Genomic DNA, 21,589 nt, shown 5'->3' with positions numbered 1-21,589 from the left:
TCCTTTCCTTCCTTCCTTCCACATGCTGTCTTTGTGACAATAAGCAATAAATACCTTGCCCAAACAACAGATTCTGTTCTCAGACTCTTCCTCCTAACATTTAGCGAGTTTCCCTCAGACCTCCTTCTGTCCTACAGAAAGGTCCTGGATTTTGCAGTGTCCTGTTCCTCCCATCCAGTTATTTATCTCAATTGTTCTAAATAAGTAGGAGAACTGAAGTTCTTACCTTTGAGAATTCATCTGGTACAATTTTTTGAAGGAAACCTGCATGTCAGAATCACAGACATACATAATGTAGCACCATAACATACCATGGCACTGTAGTACACAATATATATGCACCAACAGGGTCAACTTTGCTGAGATCTTCCACTTTAAAATACCATGCAATGGTGCCCACTGAGAGGTGAAGTATTACTTTGACATTTTTCCATTTATTTCATAGCAAGAGTCATAGGCATGGTAAAATACTTTTTACATATATCAATGCTCAAGCCTCAGAAAAAAAAAATCAATAGTGGTTGAACAAGAACTCATTATACTAACAAAAACCATCAGAAAATATTTTTAAAATTTTTAAAACAAGCAGTCAGCCACAGCATTTCAAATTTACGTTGCCTAGGAATTTCATTTAAATAAGGCAAGAAATAATACTGATTTTCTGTTTTTAAATTTATTCACTAGGTTTTAGCGCATAAAAACATTGCCAGATGGAAAGCTGTTCATACACATTTTTCCATATTTTATCAGAAGAGTCAACACAGATGAATTTCAAAGGAAAGGTTTCATAAAGAAACTATATAAAGTCTAAATGGAAACTATACAAGGCAGTACATGAATCTGGAGCAACAGACAGCAAGTTTTACCAATGTGTTCAAAAGAATAATAATCAAAAAAGTGTCTCAGTTAAACAGCAAAGAATACTGAGTACTTGCAAAGGATATCACAATCAAGCACTACAGCATCAATTCCAGCCTTCAAAAAAATCAAAGAGAATTTCTAATAAACAATGTCACTTTTGTAGCAGGTAGTGGTTTTATTACTGCTATATTTTATTGTACTAGTTAAAAACATGATGTTTTGAAAAGATAAAGAAAACTAGGTGCAAAATCTAGGCTACAAACAAATACCTATGAGAATAAGTATATTTTTTATGCATGGTTCGTTGTGGCAAAGCTCTCTAGCATAACAGCTGAATCTTTTGCTAGGTTCAAAGAGAAGGTCAAACTAAAATGAAAAGCCATATCAAAACATTTTAAAAGGCTGAGTGATAACATTGTCCTTGAGACAATGGGGGTTATGTGATGTATTCAGTTTGTATGTTACAAAACATGCAAACAAAATCCCCCAGCATTCAGCAATAATTAAAATTCAGTTGAACGTACATGCCCCAGAAATGGATTGAAGAATTACTGAAGCAAAGGAAAAGGGCATATTTATGTATCAAACTGTATATAGTGGAAGTGATTAAAAGGTGATAGGTTTCAAATCAGTGTACAGCCCTGGTGCAGCAATGGTACTAACCATTCTCAGCAAGTTTTGGGGGGGTCTGAGTTTTGTTTTAATATTTTTTCCATTTGAGGCTTCTTTGGCTCTCAGTCTTTTGTGATCTCAAGAAATGCCACATATCAAAACTAAACCAACAGATATGGAGGAAACCCATTTATGCCCATTTCATAACATCTAGATTTTCATAACTTTTGGAGAAGCATGGGTCTAATATGTCCTGTGATTCTCCCTGCTACAGCACTAAACGGTCTCACAGAAACAAGGATGGAAGAAAACACCGTGACAGAAAATAAGGAGATTGGCAAAGATCCATGAAGTTCTTAGGTGGGTGTAGCTCTCTTTGGTCTCTGAAAAACTCCTTAATTGACTTATCAAATCATAAAAAACAATCTACTTCAGTCACAAAGGAAACTCAAGTCTCTGGAACTGCATTTTCATATCTTGTATATCTGTAGGGCAAATATCTCCTCTTGAATGTCATGGGGGAAGGGGAAGAGCAAACTAGAGAACAGTCAGCCCAACTTCAATTGTCACAAATATACAACACAAACGTTGGGCCATAATATACCTACAAATTGTTTCTTCAGTAAAAACTGACTTTTCAAGAACAAACTGTGTCAAACCAGTCTCATTTCCTTTCTCATTATGATAGCTACCTACTTAAGGGGCACAAAGCCCATATTATCACTGATACTTTTAGTAAGGTCTCACATAAAAATCACCACACACAAACTAGAGAAATGTAATTAAAGCACTGTTTGTTGTAAGAGGTTATCTGACTCTCATTGAGAACATACCCTGTGAATCACTTCCAAACTCAGAGTACTTCAAGTAGAGTTCCCACAAGAGTTTGTCCTGCTCTTAACTGCATTCAGGATTTTTTTAATAACATGGTTGCTGCATAACAAGCATAATCCTAAATATCTATCAGGATATTACTGAGCCAGAAGTGGCTTCCATGGAATAAACAGTATACTGAGACCAGTTTAGACCTGTCATTTTTTAGTAAGATACAGACAAATTGAAGAGTGTGCTGAAAGAGAAAAGGTTTAACAAGAGTTTCCCAAACCGCTACTTACGAACAAATTCTCATGAAATTGGGTCTGCTCCTTCAGAAGCAGCAGGATGTCCTAGTCAAGCCCATCTGGTGCTTAGACAGCAATTATCCTTACAAACAGACATTTCCTTTTACTCCTTCCAGCACTAGAGCATAAAATTTATTCTAGATCTTCTTCCTGCTCTTCCACTTAAGGACGTGGGGAATCTGATGCATCCCCAAAAACTCAGTTAAAAAAATGGGTTACCAAACTGATTTCCAAGACTGACCCAATTTCCTCAAGTTGGGTTTGATCCTGCCTCTCTGTTGAAGCCCTGCCAAGATCTCTCCAGGTCCCTTTCATACTCTGTGATTTCAGTTGATTATGTTGCTATTTTTATTTCCTGTTAAATGAAAAAAGGAAAAACACAAAACCAATTAGCAAGACTTTTATCAAACTTCTAGACAGATAACTGTAAGCAAGACTTCATTTTCCAATGTTCTTTATAGACTTATTTAGACTATATTCTAGCTTTTTGCTTTAAGAAGGTTTTTCTCCCACCCACCATGAATGCCAAGCCTGTCAATCACACTAACAACAACAAAATACATATGGGACAGTTTAAGGAGGAAGAGCAGACATGAGAAACTGCTCCTTTAACTTATTTGGAATCAACTCCAGCATGACTGCCTGAGAGAAAAAGAAAATGAGTATGTGGTAAGTCATGTTACTTTCATTATTTTTGTATAAAATGGGGAAAAAACAAACAGGGACAAAGTTTCATATTTCCTGTATAGTAATATTTCTTTGACCTGTTTTGCTCCAGTGTATTTTCCCGGGGCAGTATTCCAGTGTTACATCCAGTAAAACGAGCTGCTTGCAGCTGCTATGGGGTTTTGCAAAGCTGAACTTGACTTTGAAAGTTTTGAGATAAGTTTAACACATTTAGTGCTTGTGTTCATGAACATATAGAGGGTATTTAGTAAGAAATGCCAGTGGTATGATCTAGGAAACAGTTTTTATACTGCTTTTTAACTATCTCTATGAAATTACAAATTGAGAACTTAATTCACAAAAAGTCAAGGAGCTGTAGCCTGTAAAAACTTGCTTTTTATGTTGCTTGCACATTTCAGACTCTAGGAAATTAACTTTTGCCAATATATAGTGCAAAGATGTGTTAATTCTGCTTGATATACAGGCTCTGTATGGGAATGAATTTCTATTTAGAGGACAAAATACTTGGTGCATAAAATGCACACGTTTAGATTCCTCTGAAATATGGCAGTTCTCAAGTACTAGATGTCTTTTTTCATTACAGTTCAAAAGAATGAGATTTCTTAATATATAGAATCAGATTTCTACTTTTTGTTTTGGAGGAGTGAAAGTGCAAACAGTACAGATTAAAAGTGTAAATGTCTCCAGTAAGACACAAGTTTTTAAAATAGTAGATTACTCTCTGCACAAATATATTTTTAAGACTGCCAGGGTTCACAGCAGATCAGGAAGCTCCAGGGAATTTTCAAGTAGCAAGTGAGCCTGACCTGCCCTAGGCTAGTGCTGTTTCACATTTAAGTATCTACAATCTGCTTCAAAATTTTATGTAAGCACCTGAAGGTTGGAAAGAAAGCATTTCTGTGGGTGTCTTTATCTGGGGAACTCTGGAAGCCTCAGTATTCTGCTCAAGAACTAAAGCCCTCACTGCCAACATGTTTTCAAGCACACATATTTATTTGGGTTTATCACACCATGGAAGGTGATACATTGAACAGAGGAACTAGAAGTGTGAGGGTACTAAGCAGAATCAGAAATCTAATTTGGGGTTCTCCAGCCAACAACTTTTGAAATAATCCCCCTGAGGGTAATGGAAAGCAAGTGGAAGTGCATGACTATATTCTCAATTTCTGTCACACACATTTAAGGACAGAAAACTACAGCATCCATTGAGCCAAGGGCAATATCAGCATCAAGAGATGAGATGCAGGATCCCAGATGAGTCTCCCCATATCTCTGTTCTTTTTATTTTTCCTCTTACCATTATGCTTAATCTGACTAGAACACATATGGAAAAATATATCTTGCTAGTCTTGCAGTCCTTTTGGTTGAACCACCTACACTGCAGGCCCTTTGGGAGCTCAAAACTCAGCATGACCTTCCCAAACAGATCTGCCTCGCTCAGTGGAGAGGCAGGTTCCATTAACATTGGCCTTTTAAGAGTACTGTCCTAAGAGCCTAGAACACAAATTAAGGCAATGCCAACACAGAAGAACAAGTCACAGTTTAGTGTTGAGGGAGAGCAGCGAGAAAGCAGGCAGGAGGAGGAGGATGCCTGGGCACAGCAAGGTAGGGCAGTGGGCAGGGCAGAGCTGCAGCTCACCTGCAGCCCAGCAGGCAGTGCAGGAAGGTGACTGCAGTGACCAGCTGGCAGTCAGGAGCAGCTCCTCAGAAAATTGAGAAAATTCTCCCAACCTGATGGGCAGTCAGAGGAGGCAGAGCAGGTACGGCTGGCAGCAAGCACTGAACTGCAAAATTCTTACAGCATTATTTTTAATTTCCTTTGAGGTGTTCTGGACTAGGATTGCTTACACCTACTCGGTAAGCAAACAGCCTGTACCACATAAATACCTGCACTTATTATTCATGTTCCACACCTAATGCCATCTGTTATTTTGTTGTTTCCTGCAAGCAGCCATTAAACCTGTAACTCACACCTCTCCTACCCAGCTGCTTCCCACCTTCACAATACATGAAGACTCTACAACTGACAAAATCACTCCTGCACTCAAACCAGGCAAGCAACATTTCTTAAGGAATACATGCACCTCTCTCTTCTGCTTGTGCATACAGTGGAAAGAGTATTGCTGCCTCCTGTCATCCAGAAAGATGGTGCCCCCCTTGGAAAAACTCACAGCCAACATTATGAAACATTGAATACTACAAAGCACTACGAAATTCAACATAATGTTTTCATAATATGCCAGTCAAGCACCTCAAAGGTTTTTCTGAGCAGAACAAATTTAAGATGCAAGAGTTTCAATCTTATTTCTGAAAATCTGGGAGTTGAGTTGTGCCAGATTCAGTGTTCTATCAAGTCAGAAAATAGCAAAAAGGTATTCACTGGCAGCAACTGCCCTGCCAGTCACTCTAACAGTAAAAATACGTGCAGGAAAATTTTAAGGACAGCAGATGACAGTTCAACATTTTCAGTAATGACAGGTATGTGCATATGTTGGTATAACAACCAGTTTCCTTATACTGTAGTTACTCACACAGCAACATTGGTACTTCCTAAATTACCCTTTTACAGGCGTTCACTTTAAGTGAGCAAACAGGAAAAAAGTTGCAAAAAGGACTTCCTCCTCAGATTTCTACATCAGTAAAAAACAGTAAAGCAAGAGTTCAGTATTATTCATGCAGATCAAGTCTTTCTCCCTGGATAGAAGCATGACCACAAAACTACCATCTCTGGAGGAGTTTGAGAACTGGACAGCTTTTCAAGTTGCAGCTCTCTTAAGACAGGTATGAATCTCTGTGTAAGACTTTAGGGAGCTCAGTCTATATTCAGCTAGCAGAAACACTTACTGGATTTATCCTTAAAAACCAGGTATCTTATACTACATCTAGCACAAATATTTTAATGTGCTAAAATAGTTTAGTCACCACCTAGTAATATAATTTGAGAGTTTTGATACTCTCTTGTTTTCTATAGAAATGTAATTCATGGTAGAAGCTAAGATCTCCAGCATTACAAACCATACAAAAAATGTTCTCTCACAGGAATATTTTTTATAGGAGAAAAGGTATTTCATGTCCAAATTTATTTCCTGCTGGGAAGAAATAATCATTTCAGAGAAAGTATGTCTAGCTTTATATTTGAATATAGCTTTAAAATTTACAGCATGTCAATAAGAATCTACTCTTCATCTTTTCTTCTCAATTCATATATACACACAGTAGCTGCTAGATGCTGTTCAAGTTTAATGTACTTGAGCCTTGGGGTGAGGGGGGGGTTGAGTCATTCCTTTATTGGCTTTTATATTTCTTTGTACTACAAAGTCCTTTCTAGTATATCTAAAATAACCTGAATTGCACAAAGTATTCCAAACTCATTTTCAGACATATTTCACTATCTTACTGATCTCCTCTCAGACATATAAAATATATCCTGCATAATACAGCCTTTTTTTATCACATTTTTCCTTATAACTTACTGAATACTATGACTCAGGTTTTAGAGTTTTACCTGTAAAACTTCTAAAGTCCATTTCTGAAATTGGATTTTTAACCTCATTTTATATCCTTTTTGTTCCTTTTTATGCAAGTTACTCCTTGTAATTTTGTATATAAATGTGTATTTTTTCTTGTGTTTATCCTAATTCTAACTGTAAAAGGACCAATCTTTTCCACTACCTTCTTTACACCAACAGTGAGAATTCATGGTTGTTAAGGTTTCTCATCCTTTTCAACTGAAGGAACATACAATCTTTGTCAAGGAAAATAAAATAATATTATAAAGTCTTCCCATAGGAGTTCCAGTTGTAGCCACATAAAAAGTAGGCCACAGTTTAAAATGATAATTTTGTATTATTTTTTTTTTCATTTTGCCTTTTTTTTTTCCATTATGCTTATTAATGTACAATTAAAAAAAAAAAAAAAAAGAAAAAGAAAAAGAAAAAGAAAAAAAAAACCTGAAAGAAAGAAAAAAAAAGACAATAAAACCACACAGCTTCACAGAGGAGATGTAGCACAGATGGACCACTGTTCCCACACTGAGAAAGCTAAGTTCTTCCATGAAATTAATTCATGCCATAAAGGTAATGGATCAGATAAGCTGCTAACTTGATACTATGAACAGCTACTCAGAGGATTAATTAGCTCAAAGCCCTTCAGTTTAAAGGAAATCAGGCTAATTTATAGAAGTTAGAATGGTCTTAAAGTACCCTGCAATTCTTTGCAGAATACAAGAGAAAATTAATAACAATTGTTCAACAACTCAAAGGCTTCCAGGGAAATTTCAGCATACCATAAGTACTGGCTTCATACTTGTTAACAGACAGTCTTCCAAATTTCTAAACAGTTGTTAATGCCTATGCTTACACTCACAATGCTGATTAAAGCAGTTCAGTAAACCAGTTATTATAGTGTAACCACATTAAGTGCTTGGCCATTCTATGTATCAAAGACTGGCTCAGCCACTTGCCTGTGGCCACTGTGGACACAGCACCCAGAGCCTCAGCACCAGCTACTCCATCATTTCCATAGTCAGACCACATTCTGGGGGCTGTGCTGGAGCTCCCCACCCTAACACTGGCCACATATGTGCATGAACCCTAAAAAAAGGCTGTTGAGGATACAGAAACAAGCCCCAAAACATGCCAGAACTAGGATTACCTCCATAGCCTGAATTTCCCATTTTCACATAGACATCATGATAACCTGTAACTGCTTCTTCACATGCTACCTTTTCCATTCACATTCTCTGCCAATGCAGAGAAACCAGCAGGTATCTGCATTATTCTATGCCATTATAGAAATTGTAAGGCACACAAGGCCAGGACAGGCTGAAAATGGGAAAACAAATACATAGAACTGTTGATTTAATTTTGCCTTGAAGTATCAGACCCTGTTTCTGTCCCAGCACAACACTTTTACCTGATGAAATGCAAGTCACCAAGAAAAAACACAACATTTCCCAAGTGTTTGACTTGCAGCAGTAGAAGGCAAGAGTGACAAACACAGCTCTGCCTCAGAAGGTAAAAGAAAGCAAAATATTTACAATGCAGATATACATTTACATCTCTTAGATCTACACAGTTGTAGTTAAGTATCAAAACCCACTGGATACTCTGTGGGTTTTATTTCTCATGCACCTCAACTCCCCTTACAAATGAAGTTTTCATGTCAGAGTGGTCTCAGAAAAAGCAGTTATTAGTGTTTCTGAACTACTTGGACAACAAAGGGTGTTGTAGAAGAGTTTAGATCTTTATAAAACCATCCTGAGTTCAGAGAAGGTTTTGAGTACTGTGCAGTACAGGTAAACAAGACAGATAAGCAGTGAGCACTGAACAGAAAACAATGCATCAACCTTCAGGAAAGTAATGTCAGCTTTTCAGTTCTGTGACTGGGGCTGGGTGTTCTAGAAGAGGTATAATCATGTTGATGCCACAATATATATGTAAAATGGCTATGTACATGTGTACCATGCAATTTTAGTATTTTCTTAAATTTAAAATCTTAATGATACATTTTTTTCTGTATCACAAATACAAAAGTTCTTAACAAGCCATTCTGCAAAGTGTTCCAGCCTCATGAAAAGACATTTTGTATAAAATCAATACCTTAACTACTAACTAATAATTAACCACACAGATTTTGCATTTTCCCCTCATAAATAATTGAAGAAAATAATGGAGACCTGTTAGCCATGTGAATGCACCTTACTGCCATCTTGTATCTATGCTGTAACAGCAACACTGAAATATTTCATGCTGTGCTCAGTTTATCTACTTGGCCTCCATTTGCCATGTAGTCTGGTCTCTCTCCTAGTACTGATCTTAACATACTTTTAAGAAAAGTTAATGCAATCTCAAGAAAATTAAAGGTTCCATGGTCATCACTGAACACCAGCAGCAAGTGGGTACTTGTCTGATGCATTTAACCACATAAAAATAACAAATTTTCCCTTATATGGAAGCTTGATTAACAGCATAATTAAAGCTCAAAAGCAGCTTGTCATGCCAGTAACTGGAGATAGAAGTAGAAACTAGAAATAGATGGGAAAAGCCAAGAGAAGCAGAGAGTGCATAGCCTTGATTCTTTGCCTCTCCACCAAAACAAATACAACAGATGGCAAATTAACACAATCCACAAACAACCCTGGTCCAACAACCACAGCAATTCTCTCCTTTGAATTGTGATCTATTCTGTATTGCAAATAAGCAGAACTCTCCCAACCATAGTAGGAAAAAAATATAAACCCAGGGATATCAGCTAACAAGCCAAAAAAAATTGAATATATGTCTGAACAGGACACTTGCATACCAAAAAGTAGATAAATTACACAATTAATATTTCAGCATTATCAGCTTTAAGTAGTCTAGAAATACAGAATTATCTTAGGAAAGCCACATAACTATGTCTATGAGAAGAGCTTATTGCACTAATATTTATCTGTTAGCATCTGATTTGGTCACTACTGATGCAGATATTTACACCTAAGCATTACAAATACTAAAACTTGTTTTGAGAGTGGTACATTATTATGGAAAATATTCCTGAATTTTTTTTTGTCACTTTCCATGCATAACAATTAATGTCTTTTACAAACCACACTAAGCCACTTAACACACCATTTTGAGACATCTTGAGCTCTGATCCATTCTTTTCCACTTCTTAATAGAAAATCCGATGTGCCCGGTTTTTTTTCAAATTACTATTCAGTAGTTAGTTCTATTTCAAGATGTAATATTTCTGGTCATTCTGGTTTCATTTTAATTTATGACCAACATCAACTTTGTTAAAAAACAAAACAAAACAAAACAAAACAAAACAAACCTATTACCACAACCACATTAAAGAAAAAAAAAATATTTCTGAACCTGAATTCTTTACAGCAATGCCCATCATCATGGTAAGTGCAAGACACAGCCCAAATATCTGGTCCTGAAGCTGAGCAGCCACTAGAGCAAACAGATTGGTAAACAGGCATGTGGGATGATGACATGAACTTTTGACTCAAGACACCTTTTAACCTGTTTCTAATGCTGGCTTCTTATCCCATAGCAATCCACAGTATTTTTGTTGGGCTGCTTTCTCCATTTCTATGACATTTGCTGCTTCATAATTTCTTCCTGTCTACTCCATTCACAATTTCATTAGCCCTTATCCCTGTAATCTTTCTTCCTAAGAAAGAGGTAATACTGTGTCTTAGCTCCTATGTCAAAGTCACTGCCTAAGCATTAGAGTTACTCAATATTCTTTTCTTAATTATTCTTGTCAAGCAGTATAACAATTTCCACAGCCTTGAGTATTTGAGCATGGAACTAATAATTAGTTTGTTTACAAATGTCAAGCTTCATAGTATTGTAATAATTTTGGTTTTTTTCTCACCTCAGTTTGAAATGCCTGAATCTGCTGTGATTGTAGAAAAACTGCGCATGAATGGATCTCATTTATTGGTAAGCAGGTATTCCATAAGCACTCTCACTCAGGTGTATTTCAACATGAGGATTGTACTCCTTACAGTGCCAGGAAATAATCTGAAATTTTCCTTTTTTATGCACACTTCATCAGTTGCTTTGATTTTGCATTTTACTGGGTTGATTTACACCTCTGACTCGAGGAATCCCCCTGTATAAAAGAAATCCCAGTTAGCATTCCTCTGCTGCAGAGAAAGAGCAGATATAGTCAGCCATGAGCACACAGGTGTGGCAGAGGACATCTCATGAAATGTAAGGAGGTTGTGGGGGTTTTTAACAATATAGATATTTTAAAGTCATGCCTGAAAAATCTGATAACATCCTTTCCTGATCTCTGTAGAGTTTTTTGTGTGATGTGTTTAATTGGTTACAACTAATTAGGAGAGAGGGCTAAAATAATTCCTTGAACTGCAGCAATTCCTCTATCAATAATTTAATTTGAGTAGCTATTGAAGTAAAAGTTCCTTAAAATCTATTTTAAAATCCAAAATTATTGTTGTGGTGCATTTTTGCACTGCAGAGATATTATGTTTGCTTGGCAATTCATTGCTCAACAGAACTGTTTCCTGGGTTCATCAGGAGTTATACCTGCTGTTTATGCCAACAAGAGCTTCAGTGCTGCAACATGATTTGTGAGACTGCAGGTACAGCATGGCCACAGAGCAAAACTGGGCTTTACCAACAATTCATACTAATGTAGTAGGACTAACAAAGCTGTCAAATACACACTGATAACTGTCCCGTTCATCCATTATAAACTGGATCACTAAGTGTGCTGCAGTCTCCATCACTGGATGAGAGGCAGTGAAGTTAAAGCTAAGAGTGGCTTGGTGGCTTCCTGTGGCTCTGCAAATAAAGTTCTACAGCAGCAGGGGATTGAGAAGTAATTTCAGATGTTGTGGTGACCTATTCAGAACACAAGTGAAAAAAGCAAGGAGAACAATGGATGACCTTTGGTGACAGTCTGCAATACAAAAGCAGTATGACTAAACATGAAAGCATTCACTATTTAGTATGTTCTCCAAACTATATATATCTTCAAAATACCTTTAAAGATAATTTTGCACTGCAGAAAACATGGCGTTATACATGTGATACAATGAACAACATAGTTTTTTTAATGTCATTATAGAAAAAACAGGACAGGTCTCACACACTGGTAGAAACTTTTCTAGAAATTTTATTTAGTCTTTAATTGAATTGTTCAGTAGCATTGTCAACATGATAAATCTGCATGTTTGAAACCGAATTATGACAATACTTTAAAAAACCCAAACAAATACCTATATTTTGCTACCATTAATAACCTTATTTGAGTAATTGCAAGATGTTATTCTCCTATGTACAAGCTAACCTATACATTAACTTAAAAGTAATTAAATCAACAGGCAAGTTTTTTATTCCAAGCTCCTAGCCCAACATATAAGAAATGTGTACAATGCCAGAAATTAAATGTTCCTTATCTGCTACAAGGTATGTTTCAGAAAGCACAGCCACCTTAGGAATATACAACAGACATTTCAATGTCAGACATTTCCACTCAGAAAATCTGAGTTTCTTTCTACATGACTTATAGCATGATTTCTTACCTGATCTACTGTTCTGTGTAGAGATGTTCAGAATTCAAAAATCCCAAAAACCCTGAAGCTGTTATGTGCCTGTTAACTGTCTTCTGCAAGAAACTGAGGGTTTGCTCTTCAGTTTATCCTTCAGTTATAAGATGCATATGATTTCCTTCTACTGCTGTCTGCAAAGTCTAAACAGAAGCTCAATACCACCCTTAGACATTGAGCTTAGAATCACTAGAGAAAAGCTGGCCATCCATCACTACATAGCATTTAACCAAAAAAACCTAAGCCCAAAACCCTTAAAACAAAACACTTCAACATGATGACACCTACTAAATAGAAGTGATATGTTTACCTTTGCATAATAATTTTTAAAAAGCAAATACTTCTGGGCAGCACTGGAGGGAAGCTTTTCTGGAAAGAAAGATCTGCAGCCAGCACACTGCACTTTGATAAAAGATACAAACACCAGCCCACTAGATGTGCCTTTATTTCCTGTTTTCCAGTGAGCACATTCATCTTTTTAATTTTTCCAAAGAGGAATGCTGTTAAATGTTGGGAAAATGCTGCAGAAGGAAATAATCCTAAATCCTGCCACTGAAGTAACACAAAACAACTTAGGGAGCTGTCCTGCACAAAATCCTTCATGTCAAATGCAAACTGCATTTTATTTGAAAGTGAATAAAACATTTATCAATACTAAGGTGTTTTTGAAGTTTAAAGTGTTTGGAGTCTTGGAGACATTATAGCCACAAAAGCTGTGTTAAGTTGGCCACAACACCTTAAATCAATTTGACTGCCTTCAGAATAGAAATAATCAACATTTATATGGTCATTTCTTTGAATATTTCTTGCCTTTGAGTGGCTAAAAACCAATCTTTTTTTATGATAATATCATATTCTGTTTTATAAACATACTGAGCATCCAACTGAACTTTTATAGGAAACTAAATTACATGCATTTCATAAAAATTTAGAAGTAATAGCTCTTCCTTTACACTTCTGTAGAATCTAAAAACACAAAAGAGTGGTATATTAGATCTGAAGTGTACCATGCAGTTTCATTTTTCATAAATAGTACCATACTTGTGATAGTTACTCAATATGCAGGTCACATCTGAGTGATGCTAATCTAGTCCTAATGTGCAAATCAGCATTAAGCCACAGCTGCATTGCACAGAGCATATTATATTCTATCCTGCTTTTTAATGTCTGAACTTGCTACACTGTGCTCCTGCTTTTCAGTTCCCTCTGAGAGTAGGTTGCTTGTTTGATGCTATTTTAAAATTGTTTTGAATTCCCAGCGACTGATTGAAAAAGATATAAAAGTGAAGTTTTACTTGAACTTCAGAACTGAAAATAGAAGACTTTATTGGATTTGTATATAGAAATTTACTAAAAGAAATCTAAACACAGCAAAAAATGGTCAGACATTGATTCTAAACCACTTTCATGTATTTCTCCTCTTTCTTGCTCTTTCAAAATGTTTTGAATTGCATGGCTGGAATAGGAATGCCCTGGAGAAAACGAGAGCCATATTATTCACAAATACCCTACCGGGGATTTTTGAATAATATTTAGAAATTGAACCTGTGTCTTCCTGTGGGAGATTCCTGACTCCCTGCCAGTGCAAAACACTGCCAGAGCTTGTCAGGTTCAACTCACCGAGCCTGTCCTTTGACATCCATTTCTGTCAGCATTGCTACTGAGAAAAAGCAGCTCTTGTCCAGAAAAAGCAGCCCTTGTCTCACTTGGGTGCTCCCTCCCATCCCTGCAATGCAGAAGCTGCAGACAGGAAAGGATAGGAACCACATCTGCTTTCACTAGTGACCACAACAACCAAACACACCACACCTAGAGCTCCGCTGTTGCTATTTGAAATCTACAGAGTCTCACCTTCCCCAGTTTCAACTAAAAGGGTATTTCCCAATGATAGGAGTGATATTTTCACAGCATATATATAAACAAAAGAAATTAAAGACTTACTAATAACATTCTTATAAGCTAATTCTTCTGAGAAAGAGACAAAAGAGTGGTGCCCTGTATACCCTGGGGGGTCAAGCAAGCATAGAAAGCTTAGGTAAGGTCAGAGAAACATGGTCCCAGTTTCAGGCACTGTTGAGTCCCACCCTTGGGCTGGCTGTCAACACTTTAATGCCACAGGGTATAACAATATACTGAATATCTCAGCCATAAAAGAAGTTTTCTTACAATGACACAAAATCTTTAATATTAAGTTTTGGCATACCCAATTGTTTTGGAAGTAGAAGTGATGTAGGCATTGTTTATCCTGCCTTTGGCAAGCACACAAGGTTACCATGGCAAAAAAAGGTTTGCTCACCACAGAAAATTGGTGTTATGAAAATACACATCCTCAGCTACAAAACTAAATTAGGCCATGTAACTGCATTAATTTAGTTGCATTTTTATACAATTTTTATTTCTCTGACATTGATTTCTCCTATTTATCTGCCATCTTCCACCTTTGTCACTTCCCCTTTGCGTTTCACAGTGAGTGAGGCTCCCTTCACCCACTAGCCTTTAAACCTCCTTGCCTTCACTGCTGTCCAACACCTTCCATAGAGCTTTGTTTATGCTCCTCTTTTAGCCAGGGTCCTCCTTCCCTTTGCTCCTTAATAAGGTTTGGTTGGTCATGAATTGAAATTTTTTCTACTGACATTCCTCATGGATTTACACTCCTTCAGGCTTTCCTCATTTCCATCCTTCACAGATGTAAATGTTTCCTCTCAGAGGCAGCAGAAGTGGCTTAGATATTGAAAGTATTTTTTAAGAAACACCTTAACTTCCAGATATTTCTACAGACTGTGCTCACTTTCTCAATGAAGAGTGGATTGTAGCAGCTGGGCACTTTAGGAGCTTGGTCTCTTTTGTGCAAAGAGGAGTGATCTTAGCACCTAAAATAAAGCTGTTTAGAATGAAAATTTTCAGGGCAGGAAGAAACTGGAAATTTCTCCTCCAGGGAGATAGATGCACACAATTAAGAGAGAAGGAATAAAATGTACCAAGGAGTAGAGTAGTGCAAGGTTTGCCCCTGAGCAGTTCTTGCAGGGGTGCAGTGGGGGGCTGAGCAAAGGGACAGGTAAAAGCAGCTCCCTGAGTCAGTCCAGAGGGCTTTGGTTCTGCTCCTTACTGTTTCTAACCAAACAGGAAACTGCTTCTGAAAGCAGAATCAGTCACTTGGAGCCATTTCAAGAAGAAGAAAATGGTAATAACATGTCTTAGAAAGGAGACAAATGTTGTTTAACTTATCACATAACTAGAAGCAAAGAGTCATGAGCTAAAAGAGACATGGCCTAAAAGGAAGATATTTTACATCTAAGTACCTCTGCTGCTGATCAATCATCTTCAACCAGGTCATAAAGTACAAGGGTACTACACATTCATGCAACATCAAAGCATAAGGCAATTGTAAAGTAAGATAAAAAATTGCATATCTATCCTTATTCTCAAAAAAAAAGCAAAAGAAATATGAAACTGGATTACTGAACGTGGATATAATTTCTGAAATCTAGGGAACTGTGAAGATAAGCATCATTCTTGGTACATAAGAACACAAACTATTTTAGCTATCAAGTTATTAGTTAAACATATATGAATATTAGCAAATAAAACACTCAGAAGAAATATTATACTGAGATACAAAGTCAAACATAATTATCACTGGATTCCCATGATTGTTAGTTTAGCAACTGAATTTCATCCAATCATTTTGGATTATTTTCCTGCCAAGTAATTTCAAATATCTCAAAAGCAACTTAATAAAACTGTCTAATGTCATAACCCAGCAATGGAATCCCACAGTAAAAAATTCTGAGCCCACAAAAAAAATATTTATTGCAGGAGTGGCACCTTAATTTTTTTTTTCCTGTGACAGAAAAGCATTTCTATTCATATTCCAAATGCTGCTGCCAGAAATTATTTTAATATATTTTTTTTGTTTTATGCAGTAGTTGCGAAGGATGCAAAGTGCTTGTCTGCTTTCCAGTTTTTAAGCTCCAGCACACAACAATTAATCAAATTCTAAATGTCATGATAGTCATAATTACATTAAATATGGATTAAAGGAATATCTTTTGACACAGAATATTTTGTTGATCATTTTAAATGTTAACTTTTGTGTGCCTCTCAAGTTCAGGGAACATGAAAAAGAATGTTAGAAGTTGTGGAAATTGAGTCACTGTGTCATAGTTTCTAATGTGGACTTTGTAAACCCTTAACTGAAAAACAGGAAAACCCCACAGAGCCTTGGGCTTTTTAATTTTTAATTTTCTCCTGTTTCTGTTTTGTTCAAGTATCCTAGTTAGAAAAATACACTCCCTCTTTTGAGAATTTGTGATTGGACGAATCTTTATCTTGATTGCTTTTGTACTCCTTCCTTCATGAAAGATCAGGAGATTTAACAATGCATGTAAGCTGCTTCACAACACTAATGTCCAAAATCATTAGTAACATTTAAAAATCGAGCCAGAAACTATAATCACTTTCCCATTGTTAAATACCAGCTGCTAACAATTTCAGAAGTCTTCTAGCATGCCTAATCAGAATAGTCTTTCTGCTTTCACATTATCTGTTTCCAATACAAAGCTATAAATTCCTAATTTTCCACTCTTTATTTCAACCTAAAAGGGGTAGGTGAAGAGGGGCCTTAACCTGACAGATATTTTCAAAGGCTTCTGGGAAAATACACTTTTCTGCAGTAAAGACTAAAGCCAGCTGAATTTTAGCAATTCTCATGAGAAAGTATGAGCAAGGTTAAAAATTGATGTTGTAGAGGAGTTTTTCCAGGAAAGGGACAACTCTTAGGGCTCTGTTGGTTTGGAAAGGTGAATACATATACAATTCTGTGGAAAACAAGAAAATCCTGTGAGATCTAGACAATACAGAATGCCTTGGGAATAGGCAGGAGAGAGTCTGAAGTTTTAAGTTGTCTATTTCTACTGAGTTCAGAAAGGGAGGAATTCATCAGCCTCCTATGTAAAAATGGGACTGCATTGAGTACAGTTGATTATAGTCTAAATTTCTATTGCAAACAGAGGGAATCTGAAAGGCCTCAAATACTAACATTTTGGGGCAGTGGGTGATGTTAATGCCAAAATGAGATAAATTTCCAAGGAGATACATTTCAAGCTCCTATTCTTAATCCAGGAACTAACTGGAGTCCTAAACACAGAAATGAAAGACAGCTAGAAATTACTGGGAAAAAAATAGATGAACTTCCACTTAAAAAAAAAAATAAAAATAAAGGACTGTGAACAGAACAACCTTCTGTTGAAACCTGTCTGGATACTGCAAAGACAAAGCTACTAATTGTAAATTGACATGAATGAAAGCAAAACAACTACACTGTTACCCACCCAGGACATCCACAGGGGTGTTACATGATGATCATTATGCCAGGACAGTTCTGCTGGCAGAATTTCACTGAGACATACTTGTAGCCTACAATTTATATGTAACCCACAATAACCTGAGCACATTTTGCTAATGCTCACTGAGCTATTATGACTGAATTAAAAAGCTTAAGGCACCTAAAATGAAAGTCCATGAAGTCTGCAATGCAAGGTTATAGAAAGCAGAAGCATTGAGGAAGTTACCAAATATCAGGGAGTTTCCCTGAGTAAAATTAAGCCATCCTGGGTTTTTTTACAGGATGACATCTGCTCTGAATAAGCATGATGCTAAGGGGAAAAAAAAAAACCACAACAGGAACACTAAGCCTATATGTTGCTAGTTATGTAGTGATTTCTGAATTTCACTGTAATATTATCTTTAATTTTAAATGATCAGCAGATGGCTTGCATGACCTGTCAGTTATTGGCATACTGCTAAGAGCAAAAGCTTCCAGCCATTCCTAGAATGGCTCAAAAGACACTATTAAATATTTATCAGTCTTTCCATATCTAAAAACTCATGGAATTTGCCCACATTAAAAAATAAAAACAAAACACACACAAATGCAATTGCAGAGATCTTGCATGAGTTTTCCCAGTGCCAATTTCATGCATAAGTGCAGACCTTACATTGGGGAATCTGGCTTGAAGTTTGGGTTGGACTGCTGGGAAGCCACATCACACACTGGTCCTCAGGAAGAGGCACGTTGGAAAGAATTTAGAATTCCCAGAGGACTTACAAAAGCACTGCTTAGAAGAATAAGAATTTCAATCATTTCATGTATTTCAGCCCTGTGGAATACTGAAGAGTAAATTCTACCCAAAATTCACATTAGTGTGTCAAATGCAGAAACACAGCTTCTATTTGTAGGGCATCTGATTTCCTCTAGGCACTCTTACCTGCAGCATTTGACTTCACATTAATAATCAGCTTGGCACAAAATTCCTACAAAATATAACTTCTTTATTAATATTCTTTCAATCTGCTATAGAATATTTTCTTTTTTTTCTTTGCGTTCCTGTTTATTTTTTCCAGTGTTCCTGTGTAGCTGGGCTTTTTCACTTAACAGTTTAACTATTTTGTCCCCTGCTACTTGAATGCAATTTACACTTTTAAAAGATGTTATTATCTGCATCCATTGCAGCAGAGTCCTTGAAAAAGCTTAAGACTGAGAATTATTAAAACTTTACAAATGCCATGGGGTTGATTTCTCAAGATATGACCTTGATAGAGTAAAAACTTGATTTTTTAATCAAACTTACTTAAAAGTCCCATTAGACATCTAGAACATCTAATCAGCATAATATGAGAAGGCAGGGTGCTTAACCATCTGAATGTGGGATGAAATAGACATGAATTGAACAAGTCATATGACTTTTTTGGCTAAAAAGAAATACAGGCATTAGACTACAAACATATGTTATCTATTTATAGCTGATGACCTATTTTAGTCACTCAGAACTACTCAAGGCAAATGCTGACATTTGCCCTTAACCCCTAGTTTCCTGTGAAGGGGAAAAAGTAACACTTCATTTGTGTTTTAGATTGTCTGGGTCCTGTAGAATATATAAAGCAGATTAGAGAAATGCCTCTATGGGCCAGCATGACATTTTAAGTAAAGGAGACTCTTCACTGGAACAAAAAAACCAACCTCAAAACCTCACTCTTTTACCTGAATGTTTTTGATTCAGGTGGTTTCAGAGTATCTGAAATGCATCTGTACAAACACAATACTGCATTTAGAAGAGGAAGTAGAAAAAGAGGGCAAATAAATTCTGTAATAGTGTCATCCCTAAAGCCTGGGGTTTATTTGGTCATATATACACTTTCCAAACAGAAAGTCCTCTACTGACAAAGTTTCAGTACAGTTTTTAGAACTGTACCATGCATTATTTATGGTGTTATCATTTCTTCCTTTTCCCTGTCCAATTAAGTATTCTTGAACTTGACAGTGTAGAGCTACATTTTCTGTTGAGTCTTGAAGGACTGTTGTGTCTGTGCTCATGAATAAATTCAGAAATATATAAAACTGAAGAACTCAACAATTAGGTTATAGGAGGGTTTTCTGTTTTCCTATGTTCTTCATCACAACACAAACCACCACATTAGTTTCAAATGCAAGAAATATCCATTGGGTCAGCAAAATAAAACTGGTATCATTTGATATTGGCAGACAATAGCTGAATTTCCACAACAAAATGTGAAGTATGGTTGCAACATCAAGAGTTTCTGGGATAAGATTTTGTCTTTGTTGAGTTTCAGCTTGAAGTAACCCTGATTCATGAATTTTCATCAGCTAAAGCCAAACAGAGCCACTTTTGTCATGTTAAACAGTGCCCAGATTCAGTGACTCTCTGCAAATGTCTGGTTATCAGTCAGGTCAACAATTTCTCCAACATTCACCATCTGATCTTGTGCACCTCACACATCTGAATGAGCTTCAGATCCCCTCTCTCACACATGGATAATAGTGGGAAGCCATAGTCATTTTATAAACATATTAGAGTGGGAAATGCCAGGGTCTCTTACTTGGCAGGTAATGCAAAAGAAGGTAAAATACAATTTGTTTTTCCTTATTTAAGTATTCTAGAAGATATCTGGTCATTCTGTGCAGGTGTATTATCTGGCTGGGTAATTATAGTCACATGTAAAAAGCTAAGAAAATACTAAGTAAAAATAAAATATATTACTTAAGATTTATTTTTCTGGACTAAAAATACAACACTTCTATTTAGGTTTATGTAGAAGGTACACACCACTATGGATTATTCATTTATAAGGACAAGTTTCTAAATTGATTTTGTTTTCTATATCTGCATGTCTGAAGTTTAAAACCTCTGCTTCCCTCCTTGGCAAGAAAAATAAGTGAACGTAAAATACAGATTTAGCAATGACACCCATCCATTTCATCACCATCTTAAACTATTAGGGAGTTTAATTTTTTTCATTTTTTACACTTTTATTGCACCAGAAATAGCCACAAGTAGTTGGGATCTATATTTGAAGTAATATGGTCATGGCTAGCTGCTTTAGTCACTAGAACGAATGTGGAAAGCCAGGCTAGAAAATAGTACTTGGAGTATTTCTTGAACTATAAAGAAACTTTGTCTGGTTTTATCAAAAAAAGTTATTTTATTTTGCTCCTGGTCATTTAAAAAACTGGATTCACACACTGATATCAAACTCATTACATACTCATTTAACACAGTGGAGGATTGATTAACTTCTAATAAACAAACCATTTTCTATATCAAAATTAAAATGTTTTCATTTTTTGTGTTCTCTTCCTGTTTTACAAGTGTATATGCCCAATTGTAAGGATGGCTGTTATGTAACATTATCATCCATTATTGCCTCTTGACTTTCACAAATCATCAAATCATTTAGAGAGCAGCATACTTTTTTATGTTAGTGCTCAGCATTCATACAATTCCTAGTTTGCTTTTGCATGTAAACAACACCATATGACAGTCACTCTGCACTATAATTCTTTAAAACCTTGATTAAAGCATTTAAACCTAAAAATGGAATATTCAGTCTAAACTAAATTTCAATATTAGTCAATGGTTTGAGGGTGAGAAAGGGACAGACAAAATTAACCAACAGTAACTTTTTCCTAAAAAGAAACTACTCCCACACACAAGGAAACTGGGGTTAGGAGAGTCATTTAAAGTTAACATGTTGGTCACTTTCATCTCAGCATAAATATCACTGGCTTCCAGATACCATTATAATGACAGGCTAATATTAGAACTGTTCAAAAATAAGTGCATTGTTTTCCTGGAATGAGCTTATTTTTGAAGCCATGTGAATCTTCAGAAATTACTAGGATGTGAAAGGACATTTGCATGTACAATTTTGACCTCTT

General features: G+C 36.3%; 2 protein-coding genes across 4 annotated transcripts in view; one reads left to right on the top strand and one right to left on the bottom strand.

The window, feature by feature from the left end:
• DNTT (DNA nucleotidylexotransferase) overlaps positions 1-21,589 on the bottom strand; it is a gene marked incomplete at its 5' end in the record, with an annotated part of 141,760 nt that overhangs the window by 98,943 nt on the left and 21,228 nt on the right. The gene's annotated exons all lie outside the window — the stretch shown is intronic.
• The window catches only part of BLNK (B cell linker), a 92,653-nt gene continuing 74,251 nt past the window's right edge, over positions 3,188-21,589 (top strand). For 2 of the 3 annotated variants that reach the window (XM_079312918.1, XM_079312919.1), the window contains exons 1-2: positions 5,918-6,062; positions 10,658-10,720. In XM_079312918.1, the coding sequence (XP_079169044.1) occupies positions 5,955-6,062; positions 10,658-10,720 (171 nt within the window). In that variant the 5' untranslated portion in view covers positions 5,918-5,954. Of the gene's footprint in view, positions 3,264-5,917; positions 6,063-10,657; positions 10,721-21,589 lie in introns of those variants that run through there. The other variant, XM_079312921.1, reaches the window with a different exon arrangement.

Source organism: Erithacus rubecula (genome assembly GCF_903797595.1).
Source record: "Erithacus rubecula genome assembly, chromosome: 9".
In the NCBI taxonomy this organism is placed as follows: domain Eukaryota; kingdom Metazoa; phylum Chordata; class Aves; order Passeriformes; family Muscicapidae; genus Erithacus; species Erithacus rubecula.
This window is presented reverse-complemented; position numbering and strand designations above follow the sequence as displayed.